The following is a 12,068-nucleotide window of genomic DNA, read 5'->3' as shown; positions in this document are numbered from 1 at the left end:
TATGGGTCGCTCTGTGATTGTTTTGTGTCCTTTTATGAATGTCATGGGTCTCTCTGTCACTGTGTGTGTCTCTGTAGTCATTTGTTACCTCTATGTGATCACCTCGCAGCTCTTTGTAGCTGCTTTGCATCAATTTATGGCCATTTGGTGCCTCTTTATAATTGTACTGCAGCTTTGTGTTCATTTAGTGCATCTTTACAGTTGTGCACCTTTCTGGTAACTTTTATGTCTCTGGATGCACCAGTTCAACATTTGGATCAGGACCGATGACTAAAAGCCATAGAGGCAGTCTATTCACTTTTGTTTTACTGTGTTTATTACACCATGCCATCAGCAAAACAGGCTACAGGCTTCTGTAGCATGGAGAAAGCTAACTGTTCCTACAACAGTTACTAGGGTTAGGGTAATTGGTGGTTCTAAATTGCTCATAGGTGTGAATGTGAGTGTGAATGGTTGTCTGTCTCTCTGTGTTGGCTCTGCGACAGGTTGGTGACCTGTACAGTGTACACACTGTACAGGTCACCAGCCTGTCCCCCCATGACAGCCCTATGACAGCTGGGATAGGCTCCATTTTTATTGATCTTTCTTCATTGTTGTTTTTGAAATCTTTAAATACCAATTCAGTAAATTTATAGTCTTTATTGGATTTACAAAGTTAGGAAAGCAATGCCTACCTCAAAGTGGGGAATATTGACTAAGAATTGAAGCATTGTTGCAACAAAGAAATAAGTGACCAAACACAAATTCCTTCCTTTTTGTGCTATGTTTAGCTTATTAATTTAACACTCACGTGGGTACTTGGTATCTGCAGATACTGGAATCCCAAAGTTTCTGCATTTTAACAGAACTGGAAAAAAAAATGACATCCCGACTCTGTTGTTTGGGTACTCTTTGTGGTGAAGTTAGAAGTTAGAATCAAGTAAAGTACGTGTGCACATACACAAACTGACAATAACAAAAAGATACAGACATGAATACAGCACATTTCTAGTTTTATATTTGCAAAGATGCAGAGTGCAAGATGCTGAGATAATTATGGAATAAATAAGGCATTGATAGCTGGTTACTGTATATACATGTATGTACATAAGGACTTATATGTATATCGGTTTGTGTCTTTTAGTGGCTGAGTTCTTCAATATTCAATAGTTCTTCAATATTTGATACTAAGATACTGTTTTATTTTGAAAGCGTAAACCGGAATAGCAGTGTTGCCTTCCGGCTCTTGTCGCGCCTCTCTGGGTGTGGGAAGGTGGTCCTGGTTGAAAAACACCGTCCAGAAAAGCAACCGACGGGGCAACTTTGCATGTATTTGTGTATTCCTTTAACATTTTGTAACACCATCAAAACAAACCGTTAAACCCCGGAAGAGGCACAAACTGCCGCCGAGAAAGACCGGGATGGACTGGAGTTGTTTGTCCCCGGGAGTAAAGTTGGGAAACTACGAGGTGAAAATGGAGAGCCCAGCTGAGTGAGAGTGGGGTGAGGAGGCTGGATTTGGCAGAAGTTGGGAGTCCTGCCTTTGCTGCTAGCAGGCTAGTTAGCGTGCTTAGACACTTCGCTATCTCGGGTAAGTCGAGAGGTGAGACTCAGGCTCACTTTTACGCTTTTAATCTGAGGGTTGCTTGTGAAAGTTGTTAGAGACTTGTAATGTTACTAAGCGTTGGCGAAAATCAGTTAACATGGATTTTATCTAAAAAAAAAAAAAAAAAAAAAAAAAAAAGCAACAAGAATAAGGCCTTCTCTTAAAAAAAAAAAAAAACATCTCAAAGTTAAATGCAGTTGTGTGTTAAGTTTCTTAAATAAATGTACTAATTTTCTAATGAATTCGTTTCAGCCTGTAAAGTACTTCAACTGTTTCGAGGGATTTTCCCAGTTCATTCCTTTTGTTGTGGTAAGTTGATAAACATTTTGCTCAAACAAATGAAAATAAAGTATATTAAGCAGACTTCCAGCTCAGATATGTGACCATCTGTGACTGCTGCTCTTTTTCCACAATGGCAAAGCCTGTCACATGTCTTCTTCATCACTCCAAATCATGTATTAATAGCTTTGATCATATATTTCTGCTGGGAGCCTCACAATATGGCCCGATCACACCACTTCCATGTAAAAGTGCTTTCATAACTTTAGTGTTAAAAATGAGTTTGCTGCTGTTTATAACCACAAAGCATATACGTTTAAAGAAGCCCGCTGTCATGTCTGCATTTGTTAAACACACAAACTTGGACTCATGTTTCATTTTGTGCTTTTTTTTTTTCTTTTTTGTTTTTGCATCTCACAGCCTGCCTCACTGTTCTCTAGCCTGTCATTCTCCAGGGGAGCTGCTTCATGGGTGGCGAGACCACTGCTGACATTGCAGCTTTTCCCAATGGATCATAGCAGAGTTGATGGTGGTCTGATTTCTGTGGAAGTTTTGCGTGTGTCCTGCATTTCCCCTAAAGGCAACCCTACTTAAGCCTATTTTAGAGAAGCTGGATGCCTCGAGCTAACGGCTCGCTTTTGGATCAAACTTTTTTTTTTCCTTTTCATCCACACTGACTGCACCCATGCAGTTTTCTCGGTCCCTATCTGAGATGTAGCCCTGTTACAGGCCTACTAAAGCACACTGAAGACGACTAGTAGCAGGGAGTTGACATAAGGTGCAGGCTTGTTCAAAATGTATTCATGAGCACGTGGGAGCTGTTAAACCGGACTCGGAACATATTCATGTACTGTGACTGCTGATGCCAGCTCACTGGGACTTCAGTGGATGTAATCCGCTTTATTCATGAACCCTCTGACTGAGTCTGGGTGCAGCCTGGATGTTGCGGTTAAATCAGCTGTTGCGGTGATGAAGCAGAGCTCCTGGTGGCCTGTGTGGCTGGCTGGGCAGTGGCCCAAGGTGATGTGATGGGGTGCCGGAACAGTAAGGTCCTCCCTGAGCCTCCAGGGGATGTTCAGTTGGACCTGGTCAAAAAGGTCAGTAAAAGATGCTGGAACTGTTAAAGGTGCGGTGACCAGCTTTTTTTTTTTATATTAAAATAAGGTATCAGATAAATAATTTTTATATTACCAGCTATTTATTCTGTTAAATAGTCCTAAATTAGCACGTTAAGTAGCATAGCCTGGTATACAGAAACAGATTTTTATTGCTTTCTTTTTTGGATAGATCTTCTTACATCAACACATCTGTCCAATATGATGAAGTGACAGCGCCCAATGCTGCATATACATGTATATGTCTCTTCACTTCAGCTATGTTATGTGTTTTGCCTTCCCACTGAGTCTTCAGTATTTCACATTACACACCTGTCTAGTGTTGTGCCAACTGACAATGATCTCGTGGGTAGGGGGCCGGAGCGTATCCCAGCTGTCACAGGGCGAAAGGTGGGCTCCATCCTGGACTGGTTGCCAGTCTATTGCCAGAGAGACAACCATTCATATTCATATTCACACCTATGGCGGATTTTGAAGCGACAGTTAATCTTAAATACACATATCCTTGGACTGTGGGAACTCCAACCCTAAATGTAAATGTATGTCTTTGTGACCGCTTGCTGGATGTAAGACAGTTTAATAGTTTTTGTTCGGCTTCATGAAGCATTTTTATTTACCAGCTGAAAAATATATTGATTTATTCAGAAAATTCCCTAAAATATTTATTGCCCTACTTACTACACACAGGCACACAAGGCTTCAGTGAGGAGACTAACTGCTTGGAAAACATCTAATCTATAGCTGTAGACATTCGATAGACTAGGAATCAGTAATTTAATGTTAACTTTTTTGGATCACTTCTTTCTGTGTATTTTGCATGTCTGATGAATTGTGTTGTGTATTTTTCAGGTTGATCCCCAACCTCCTCAGACAGATATCTATAAGCACTTCATACGAGGGGATGGCACTGGGAGCAAGATGGGTATGGCAGGTGACAAGGCAGAAATCACCACCCCATATCAAGCCCAGGCGCAAACCGCCACCCCCACCACTTCAGCCCAGGCCCCTAAGGACCTGTCCGAACTGTCGGATCCTCAGCGAAAGAAGGTGGCGAAATACCGGGCCAAGTTTGACCCCCGGGTCACCGCCAAGTACGAGATCAAAGCTTTGATTGGTCGGGGGAGTTTTAGCCGGGTAGTCCGCGTGGAGCACAAGAGCACGCGGCAGCCATACGCAATCAAGATGATCGAGACCCGTTACCGGGAGGGGAGGGAGGTGTGCGAGTCAGAGCTGTGCGTTCTGCGTCGTGTTCGTCATACTAATATAATCCAGCTCATGGAGGTCTTCGAGACAGCGGAGCGCGTCTACATGGTGATGGAGCTGGCCACTGGAGGAGAGCTCTTTGACCGGATCATCGCACGCGGCTCCTTCACAGAGCGGGACGCCACGCGGGTACTACAGATGGTGCTGGATGGTGTCAAGTATCTCCACACTTTGGGGATCACCCACCGAGACTTGAAGCCCGAGAACCTGCTCTACTACCACCCGGGAGCTGATTCGAAGATCATCATCACTGATTTTGGTTTGGCCAGTAGCAGGAAAAAGGGAGACGAGTGTCTGATGAAGACCACCTGCGGCACACCGGAGTACATAGCGCCTGAAATCCTAGTGAGGAAGCCGTACACAAACGCTGTGGACATGTGGGCACTGGGGGTGATTTCCTACATCCTGCTGAGTGGAACCATGCCCTTTGAGGACGACAACCGCATGAGGCTCTACCGGCAGATCCTCAAGGGGAAATACAGCTTTTCTGGAGAGGTGAGGAGTTAGATCTGTTGCTCACTTCTCTCTTACACCAGCACACTTCACCCGTATTTGGAATGCATTCTTCAGACTGCAGGAGGCTTTGTCAACAGACTTCCAAGAAATCCAGCTTGTGAGATGACATGGCTGTAACCACACACATTTTTAGACTCCTAATCCTTCACAATTCCCTCCTAATTCCTCGGTGTCATTTCATGTGTGCCAGTACCTTTTACACTGCAGCAGCCTCTGTAATTTGTCTTCTCTAAATCAATACAGCCTCCCTCAAAGTGTGCGCCCAATAATTTATGCTCTATCTGCGTATGTAGTCAGAAGAATGCTGAGTGGTCCATTCCTTTGTTTCACGGCGTGGGATGGTAATGTTACCACTGAGTTTTTCAAAGGGGCCCGTGGTTAATGTTTGCCCCACATACAAGCACTCCAGCGTGAATAATAGCTGAGTAGTTTTGTAATATTTAATGAGAAGCAGTTGAATCATCTCAGTTTTCTGGGGATTTTGCCAGATTTTTAACTTCTCAAGTATCTGACAGGTAAAATAAAGCCAAATCTGGCATGTTTGATAATTGAAAACACTTCGAAGCAGCCAGTATTTTAGCAGAGGTAAATAGTGATGCAGAGGCTCTGGCTCAACCACACAGCCAGTTTTCCTTGAAATCAGTAAATGGAGCTTTTCACTAGAACTGACCTTTACATATTTTCAGGCTACGTTTGCACTGTAGGCAATACTAGTGCTATGAGAGTAAATCACATTTCACAAGTCATTTTGGCCTTTTTTTTTTTTTTTTAAATTATAGCAGCTTGAATTATGGTGTTTTAAGGCCTTTACAGAGTGATAAATAATATTCACATTTATAGCTGCTTTCCAGGATGTAATCACAGCCCAGTCATTGTTGTAGGGTGGGGGGAGTGGGGTAGTTACCTACTAGGATGTGTACAAACTGTGTGTGTAGATGAATGTAGCATAGATATTCCCAATCCCTTTCTAAGATAGGGATTAGGGTTTGACTCAGTACCAGCCACTTGTGGTAATTGGAGTTCATGTCAGAGTTAACAACATTTACAGAGAGCAAAAGACTTTTCCTTTTAACGTCTTTTGAGTGCATGATAGAACAGATTTTATGCAATGGGCAAACTAAATTTACACACCAAATCCATTTTAGTTTCTGACAAACCAGAATATGAATAAGTGAGCCAAATATATCAAACATTTATCGGGGTCAGATGATCAGACTTCAGACTACATATTATCATTTATACTCGTTGTGCTCATCCTCAGCTTTGTGTTTCTGCTGCCATCTTGTGTCCACTGGACAAAACTCTGTAAGCATGTCTCAGGACTAAAGCTGCAGCTACTTATTTCATGCTCATTCAACTCAAGAATAACCCAATAAAACCTTTAAATAAAAGTGTTCTCCACAGGTGCACCCAGTTTGTTGATTTTAATCTTTATCTTACTCATCTTCTCTCTCCAGCCATGGCCCAGTGTGTCCAACCTGGCCAAAGACTTTGTAGAGCGTATTCTAACAGTGGACCCCAGTGAGCGACTTACTGCCGGCCAGGCCCTGAAGCACCCCTGGATCGTCAGCATGGCAGCCTCGTCGTCCATGAAGAACCTGCAGCGCTGCATATCTCAGAACCTCCTGAAGCGTGCGTCCTCGCGCTGCCAGAGCACCAAGTCGGCCCAGTCCACGCGCTCCAGCCGCTCAACCAAATCCAACAAGGCTCGGCGGGTGAGAGAGAAGGAGCTGCGGGAGCTGAACCGCCGCTATCAGCAGCAGTACAATGGCTGAAGCAGGGCCTGACGGCCAGCGACTGCGGCGGACCTTGTGCTTTTGAAACAACACAACAATGACTGAACCTTTTTAGTGGCTACCACCATTCTAAGTTGCTGCCAGCATTTGGGGACCAAAAGTGGCTTGAAGTACCAAGTTTCTGCTTTAAAAACAGGGACGGTGACTCGACTAAATCCATGTTTCTAAAAATTACAAAGCTGAAAAGTAATAGACTGTAGAAAAAGTCAGAAAGACAATTTCATTGTCATTAAACTCCTGCCGCAGTGTGTCTCCTGATTTAAAAACAGGGCACATCGGCGTTGCAACAGCTGCATCATCTCTAGCCACTCTTTCACATTTACTTTTAGCAGGATGGTGCCTTTTTACTTCTCTCCTCGTGTTCTCCCACTCCCTGTGTCGCTACATATTTATTTATTATTGTTGACGTGATTATTAGTCTCCGTTCAAATGGTCACTGGATAATGACCTTCCACAAGGATCTGTTGAACAGAGTTCTGGATACTGACATTTCTAAGAGGGAAGAGATTCTTCAGAAGAGGGGGAAACAAATTCCCCTCACTCATTTCTGATTGCTGTGAATTTATTATTGTACTAATTGTACAGACCTTGATTTAAGATGTGGTTAATCGTGTCGCGCTGCAACATAATCACCCCATTGTAGGCCAAAATGATTTAGTCAATTCAAAGCTTGGCTCATCTTCCCATTGTTGTTCTAAAACTGTCATAAGATTGTGAAGCTTTTTTGTGTCAGTGTTAAATCCTAATTGTATTAGACAATAGTATGTCACACAGCCCTGTGTCCTTTTGATATTACATTGCTCTTAAAGTACCATCAATGACTCTTTCCTATTCTACAGCAATGATTTGTCCAAATAATGGAGTATGGCCTTTTTCTTGTTGGTTACATTGGCACATGAGTTGGGGCTGCTTTGGGTTTCCACCACCTCTGTATAAGTTCTTTATGAGTGTAACCTAGTTTTAAAATAATCGTGTAAGATTTGCTATTTGATTTTAATTAACTGAGTAACTTCCAGGTGTTCTGGCTTTGTACCGTTAGCTATCCGAACTAGCCAAGTGACAGAAATTACATTAACCTGCTGTGAAAGAGCTCATATGGAGCACGGTTGGCATATGGCGAAACAAAATTTTCAAAAAATTCCTGTATGCGGGTTAAATTTAAACTACATTCCACAAAAAGGTCACACATTAAACTGCAAAATGTTACGTTAGAAACAGAGTGACCGATAACTTTAGCTAGGTTAGCGTTTTTTTTTTTTGGATCTCTTCTGCCGTTTCAAAACTGAGTGAATCCTAATTGTTGAAAACTAATTTCTTTATGTAAGCATATTTAAATAAAACAAGTAAAAAAGCTGATATCAGAGGACACCCTTTTCTCCAAAAAACTTAAAATTTGGACGTTATTTATGTTGTGACTTTCTGAGACATTCATGTTAAATGTGTGAGTGAGTTTAGTAAATCTGCGGTAAACTTAATACATTTAATACACTAAATTTAACTCACTCGCAGCCCTATCCTCAAGTCTCACTGTATTTCTTAGCTAAACTGTGTTCTGTTAACACCAATAACTCCCAAAAACATTATTTCTTTGGGTAAAGTCAGAATTTTATTCACAAGGCATAGCAGATACAGGACTTAAACTTTTGATATCATCCAATACCCTTTAGAAAAATATGAGTATTGAAAAGGGGAAATGATAGGGATAAACAGACAACTGATGCTGGGCAGCTGATATCTAATGTGGTCAGTCAAGTTGGCTTGGAGAAAATCCTAGAAACCCACATTAGACAGCTTGTGTTGGATGGGGAGTTACTGAGTTGTAAACGACACCCTAAAATAAAGAAGATAGTGAGTCTGTAGCCACGCAACTATACAGCTGAATGCACAAGGCTTTATTTTATTTTTTAAATATAGAGATAATATTTTCATCCTTTCTTTTGTGCACTTAATTTATAATAAATTGAAATAGCTCACTACAAGAACTCTAGTTGATCAGATCTGCAGTATGAGCTGCAAAGAAACGATTCGTTTATTCTGATGTTTACAGTAAATCGTTTCCACTACACTTGTGAATATTTAGCATCCTTACACAATGAAGTATTGTGACTACTGCACAATTCAGAGCTATGCTGAGGAAATACACTTAAATGACATGAAAGTTACTTTTCTAAACTTTGATGATGATGAAGGTGATTACATTGATGACCGTCCCCAAGATGGCAGAAAAAAAACTAGAAGTATTGCAACCTGAGTATTCACAAAAGATATTAGATATTATTTGTCCTTTTTTTTGTTGTTTTTCTGTCTGGCAAAGCACTTAGTGTACAGTGTTGAACTGATTTTCATGACCTGTTTTTCAAACTAGTTTCTTATTATGTATTTTGTCACGTCGGACGCCTTCCAGAGGAAATGAAATGGTACATTGAGGTCTTTCCCTCTTTGCTTTTTGAGTATTTTTGCTGTGATCTTCCCCGGAGTTAAAAAAGTGTGCTGTTGTGAACTTTTTAACATGTACTGGAAACCCGATCGAGCCATGTCAGCTGACCTCAATCTTTCCTTCCCTTTTTGTCTTTTAGCTTTCACTTGTTCCATGATGCTTTGTCATCTCTCTGATGCAACTCTTTCCGTTGTCTTTGATCATTTTTAGTCTCTTCATTTGTCCTACTGCTGTTTTTCCTAGCATTCTTTTGAAGTTAAATTGTTATATATATATATATATATATATATATATATATATATATATATATATATATATATATATATATATATATATATATATATATATATATAAACAAGTGAGGATTTAATTTGAAGTTATAAAAATAATCTTCACTCTATGTACCCATAAAATGTCTTATTGATATCAAATGCACGGTCTGCAGGCTTTGAAGAGTGCATTTAAAACTTTGTTCTTTACTAAGACATCAGCTGTGGTCACTTTTTAAAGACATATTTTGGGTGAAGGATCTCGTGAACACATGCAGCATTTAGTGTGTTGATTTGGGCAGGAGTGAATGAACAGTTTTGAATTGTTACACATAAGAATCATAGCTACAAATTACGAACTCAAAGGAATTTCTTTAGTTGAATTAGTTATTAGTGAGCGCCTGTCGTGTATCACGTTCAACGAATGACCAAATCAGTGCATTTTTGGAGAGCGTCGGCACGTTTGTAAAAATGTTTCCTTTCATGTTTTTATATATCTGTCATTTCATGTAAATGCTGTCTTTCTAAATGAAGTAGCCAACTCAGCACTGTTAAAACAGTTCATCTTGTGTTATTGTGTGTCAAAATAAATGATAAACTTTGATTCCTCTGCCATTAACTTTTTACATTTTTGTTGTTTTTTTTCTTTGACTGGTGAGTTGTGTGTGCCAATAAAGCACCCAAACCTGATTTGCTGCTTCTTTGTTGGATCTTGGAGTTCTTAAAACAAAATGTCCACACAAAAAAACGGTGCATTTCAGTTCTTGAAGCCACAATTACTGTTATTTTCTGGTTCTTTGTGCACTTTTTTTTTTCCCATCTATCACCTCAGTGTACAGTTGTCCTGAAACAGTATAACAAGGGCTTAAATAAAAGCGCTTGAATGTAATATTTCAAACAATAAGGCAGAGTAAAATGCAACATGGTGTACAGACAAAGGGTTTGCAGTAAGAAAACGGTTATGACCACCAATATCTTAGCCTCTTATAGCTTTTTTATTATTATCTTTGTTGAGGATCAGATTTGGCTTCTCTTCTCTCCACAGCCCTGGTTTTAGCTTCCCACAAAGCCAGTAACTGGTAAAGAAAAATCCTTTATTAAGAATCTCAAGATGTTTTCTCTAAGGGAGAGGCCAGCCACCCTTCAGAGGAAGCTCATTTCTGCTGTTTGTATTCGCGATCTCATTCTTCGATCACTACCCGAAGCTCATGACAATAGGTGAGGGTAGGGACATAGGTCGATCGGTAAATCAACAGCTTCCCTTTTACGCTCAGCTCCCTCTTCACTACTACAGGCCGGTGAAACATCCACATCACTGCAGACGCAGCCCCGATCCGTCTGTCAATCTCCTGCTCACTTTTCCCATCACTCGTGAACAAGACCTCGAGATACTTGAACTCCTCCACCTGGGGCAGCAACTCGTCCTTGAGCCAGAGAGGGCACTCCACTCTTTTCTGGCTGATGACCATGGCCTCAGACTTAGAGGTGCTAATTCTCATGCCAGCTGCTTCACACTCGGCTGTGAACCATTCCACTGCAAACTGGAGGCCACCACCTGATGTACAAGACCGTATCATCCGCAAACAGCAGAGATGAGATTCTGAGGTCACCAAGGTGGAAGCCTTCTGCCACCTGGCTACACCTAGAAGTTCTGTCCATAAAAATTATGAACAGAATCAGTGACAAAGGGCAGCCCTGGTGACATGCAGCACCCACAGGAAACGAGTCTGACTTATTGCCGGCAATATGGACCAGACACCCCATACTCCCGCAGTAACTCCCACAGGATACCATGAGGGACACGGTCGAATGCCTTCTCCAAGTCCACAAAACACATGTAGACTGGTTGGGCAAACTCCCACACACACTCAAATATCCTCAAGAGGATGAAGAGCTGGTCCAGCGTTCCATGACCAGGATGAAAACTGCATTGTTCCTCTTGAATCTGAGGTTTGAGTAACAGACGGACCCTCCTTTCCAGCACCCTGGCATGGACCTTACTGGGGAGGCTGAGGAGTGTGATCCCCCAGTAGTTGGAGCACATCCTCTGGTCTCCATTCTTAAAGATGGTGACCACCACCCTGGTCTGCCAATCCAGTAGTGTGAGGAGCGCAGCCATTTGGGAGGGGCTCAAAATAGAACTGCTGCTCCTCCACATCGAAAGGAGCCAGTTGAAGTGGCATCTGACTAGGGTGCCTCCTGGGCACCTCTTGGGTTAGGTGTTCTGGACATGTCCTACCAGGAGGAGGCCCCGGGCAGACCCAGGACACGCTGGAGAAATTATATCTCTCGGCTGGCCTGGGAACGCCTTGGGGTCCCCTCGGATGAGCTGGTGGAGGTGGCTGGGGAGAGGGAGGTCTGGGCTTCCCTGCTTAGGCTGTTGCCCCTGCTATCCGGCCCCAGATAAGCAGAAGAAAATGGATGGATGGATGAATGGATGGATGTTTTCTCTCCAAAGTTTGTGAGATCAAAATGGTTATGGTGACAGCAAATATTGTTCATGAAGTTGTGGAAAAGAAACTGCATGAAACCTATTGAATGTATTTGATTGTATTTGAATAAGCACATATTTCAACCCCTTTAAAACAGTCCCTACAGTTGAAGGTGATCAAACACTATACATAGCATTGTCATCAATTATTTTACCCTTTATACACACCAAATAAAAAAATTATGTCATATTAAAAAAGTAAGTACATGCCTATATTTATCACACCTTTTGTAAATTAGAATGAGGCTTTCATGTTTATACTGCAAGAAAACTCATCCAAAAATGCAAGATCTTGCCTCATGGGGTGAGGATGATCA

At 41.7% G+C, this 12,068-nt stretch overlaps 1 protein-coding gene across 1 annotated transcript; it reads left to right on the top strand.

Moving 5' to 3' along the window:
• Positions 1–1,242: 1,242 nt before the first annotated feature.
• pskh1 (protein serine kinase H1) lies at positions 1,243–9,229 on the top strand. The gene is made up of 5 exons (XM_030732475.1): positions 1,243–1,570; positions 1,838–1,894; positions 2,285–2,961; positions 3,829–4,737; positions 6,216–9,229. The coding sequence occupies exons 3-5, from the start codon at positions 2,893–2,895 to the stop codon at positions 6,531–6,533; spliced, it is 1,296 nt and encodes a 431-aa protein (XP_030588335.1). The 5' UTR covers positions 1,243–1,570; positions 1,838–1,894; positions 2,285–2,892; the 3' UTR covers positions 6,534–9,229.
• Positions 9,230–12,068: the final 2,839 nt, after the last annotated feature.

The sequence above is a fragment of the Archocentrus centrarchus genome, chromosome 6 (genome assembly GCF_007364275.1).
Source record: "Archocentrus centrarchus isolate MPI-CPG fArcCen1 chromosome 6, fArcCen1, whole genome shotgun sequence".
NCBI lineage: Eukaryota > Metazoa > Chordata > Actinopteri > Cichliformes > Cichlidae > Archocentrus > Archocentrus centrarchus.
Note: the sequence above shows the minus strand (reverse complement) of the source record. Positions and strands in the feature narration are given on the sequence as shown.

What these genes read in the sequence shown, in the direction of transcription:
- pskh1 (XM_030732475.1), top strand. Translation starts at nt 2,893, where the DNA reads ATGGGGTGCCGGAACAGTAAGGTCCTCCCTGAGCCTCCAGGGGATGTT. An exon ending in AGTTGGACCTGGTCAAAAAG is followed by an intron (nt 2,962 to 3,828) that starts GTCAGTAAAAGA and finishes TGTATTTTTCAG; the next exon opens with GTTGATCCCCAACCTCCTCA. An exon ending in AATACAGCTTTTCTGGAGAG is followed by an intron (nt 4,738 to 6,215) that starts GTGAGGAGTTAG and finishes TTCTCTCTCCAG; the next exon opens with CCATGGCCCAGTGTGTCCAA.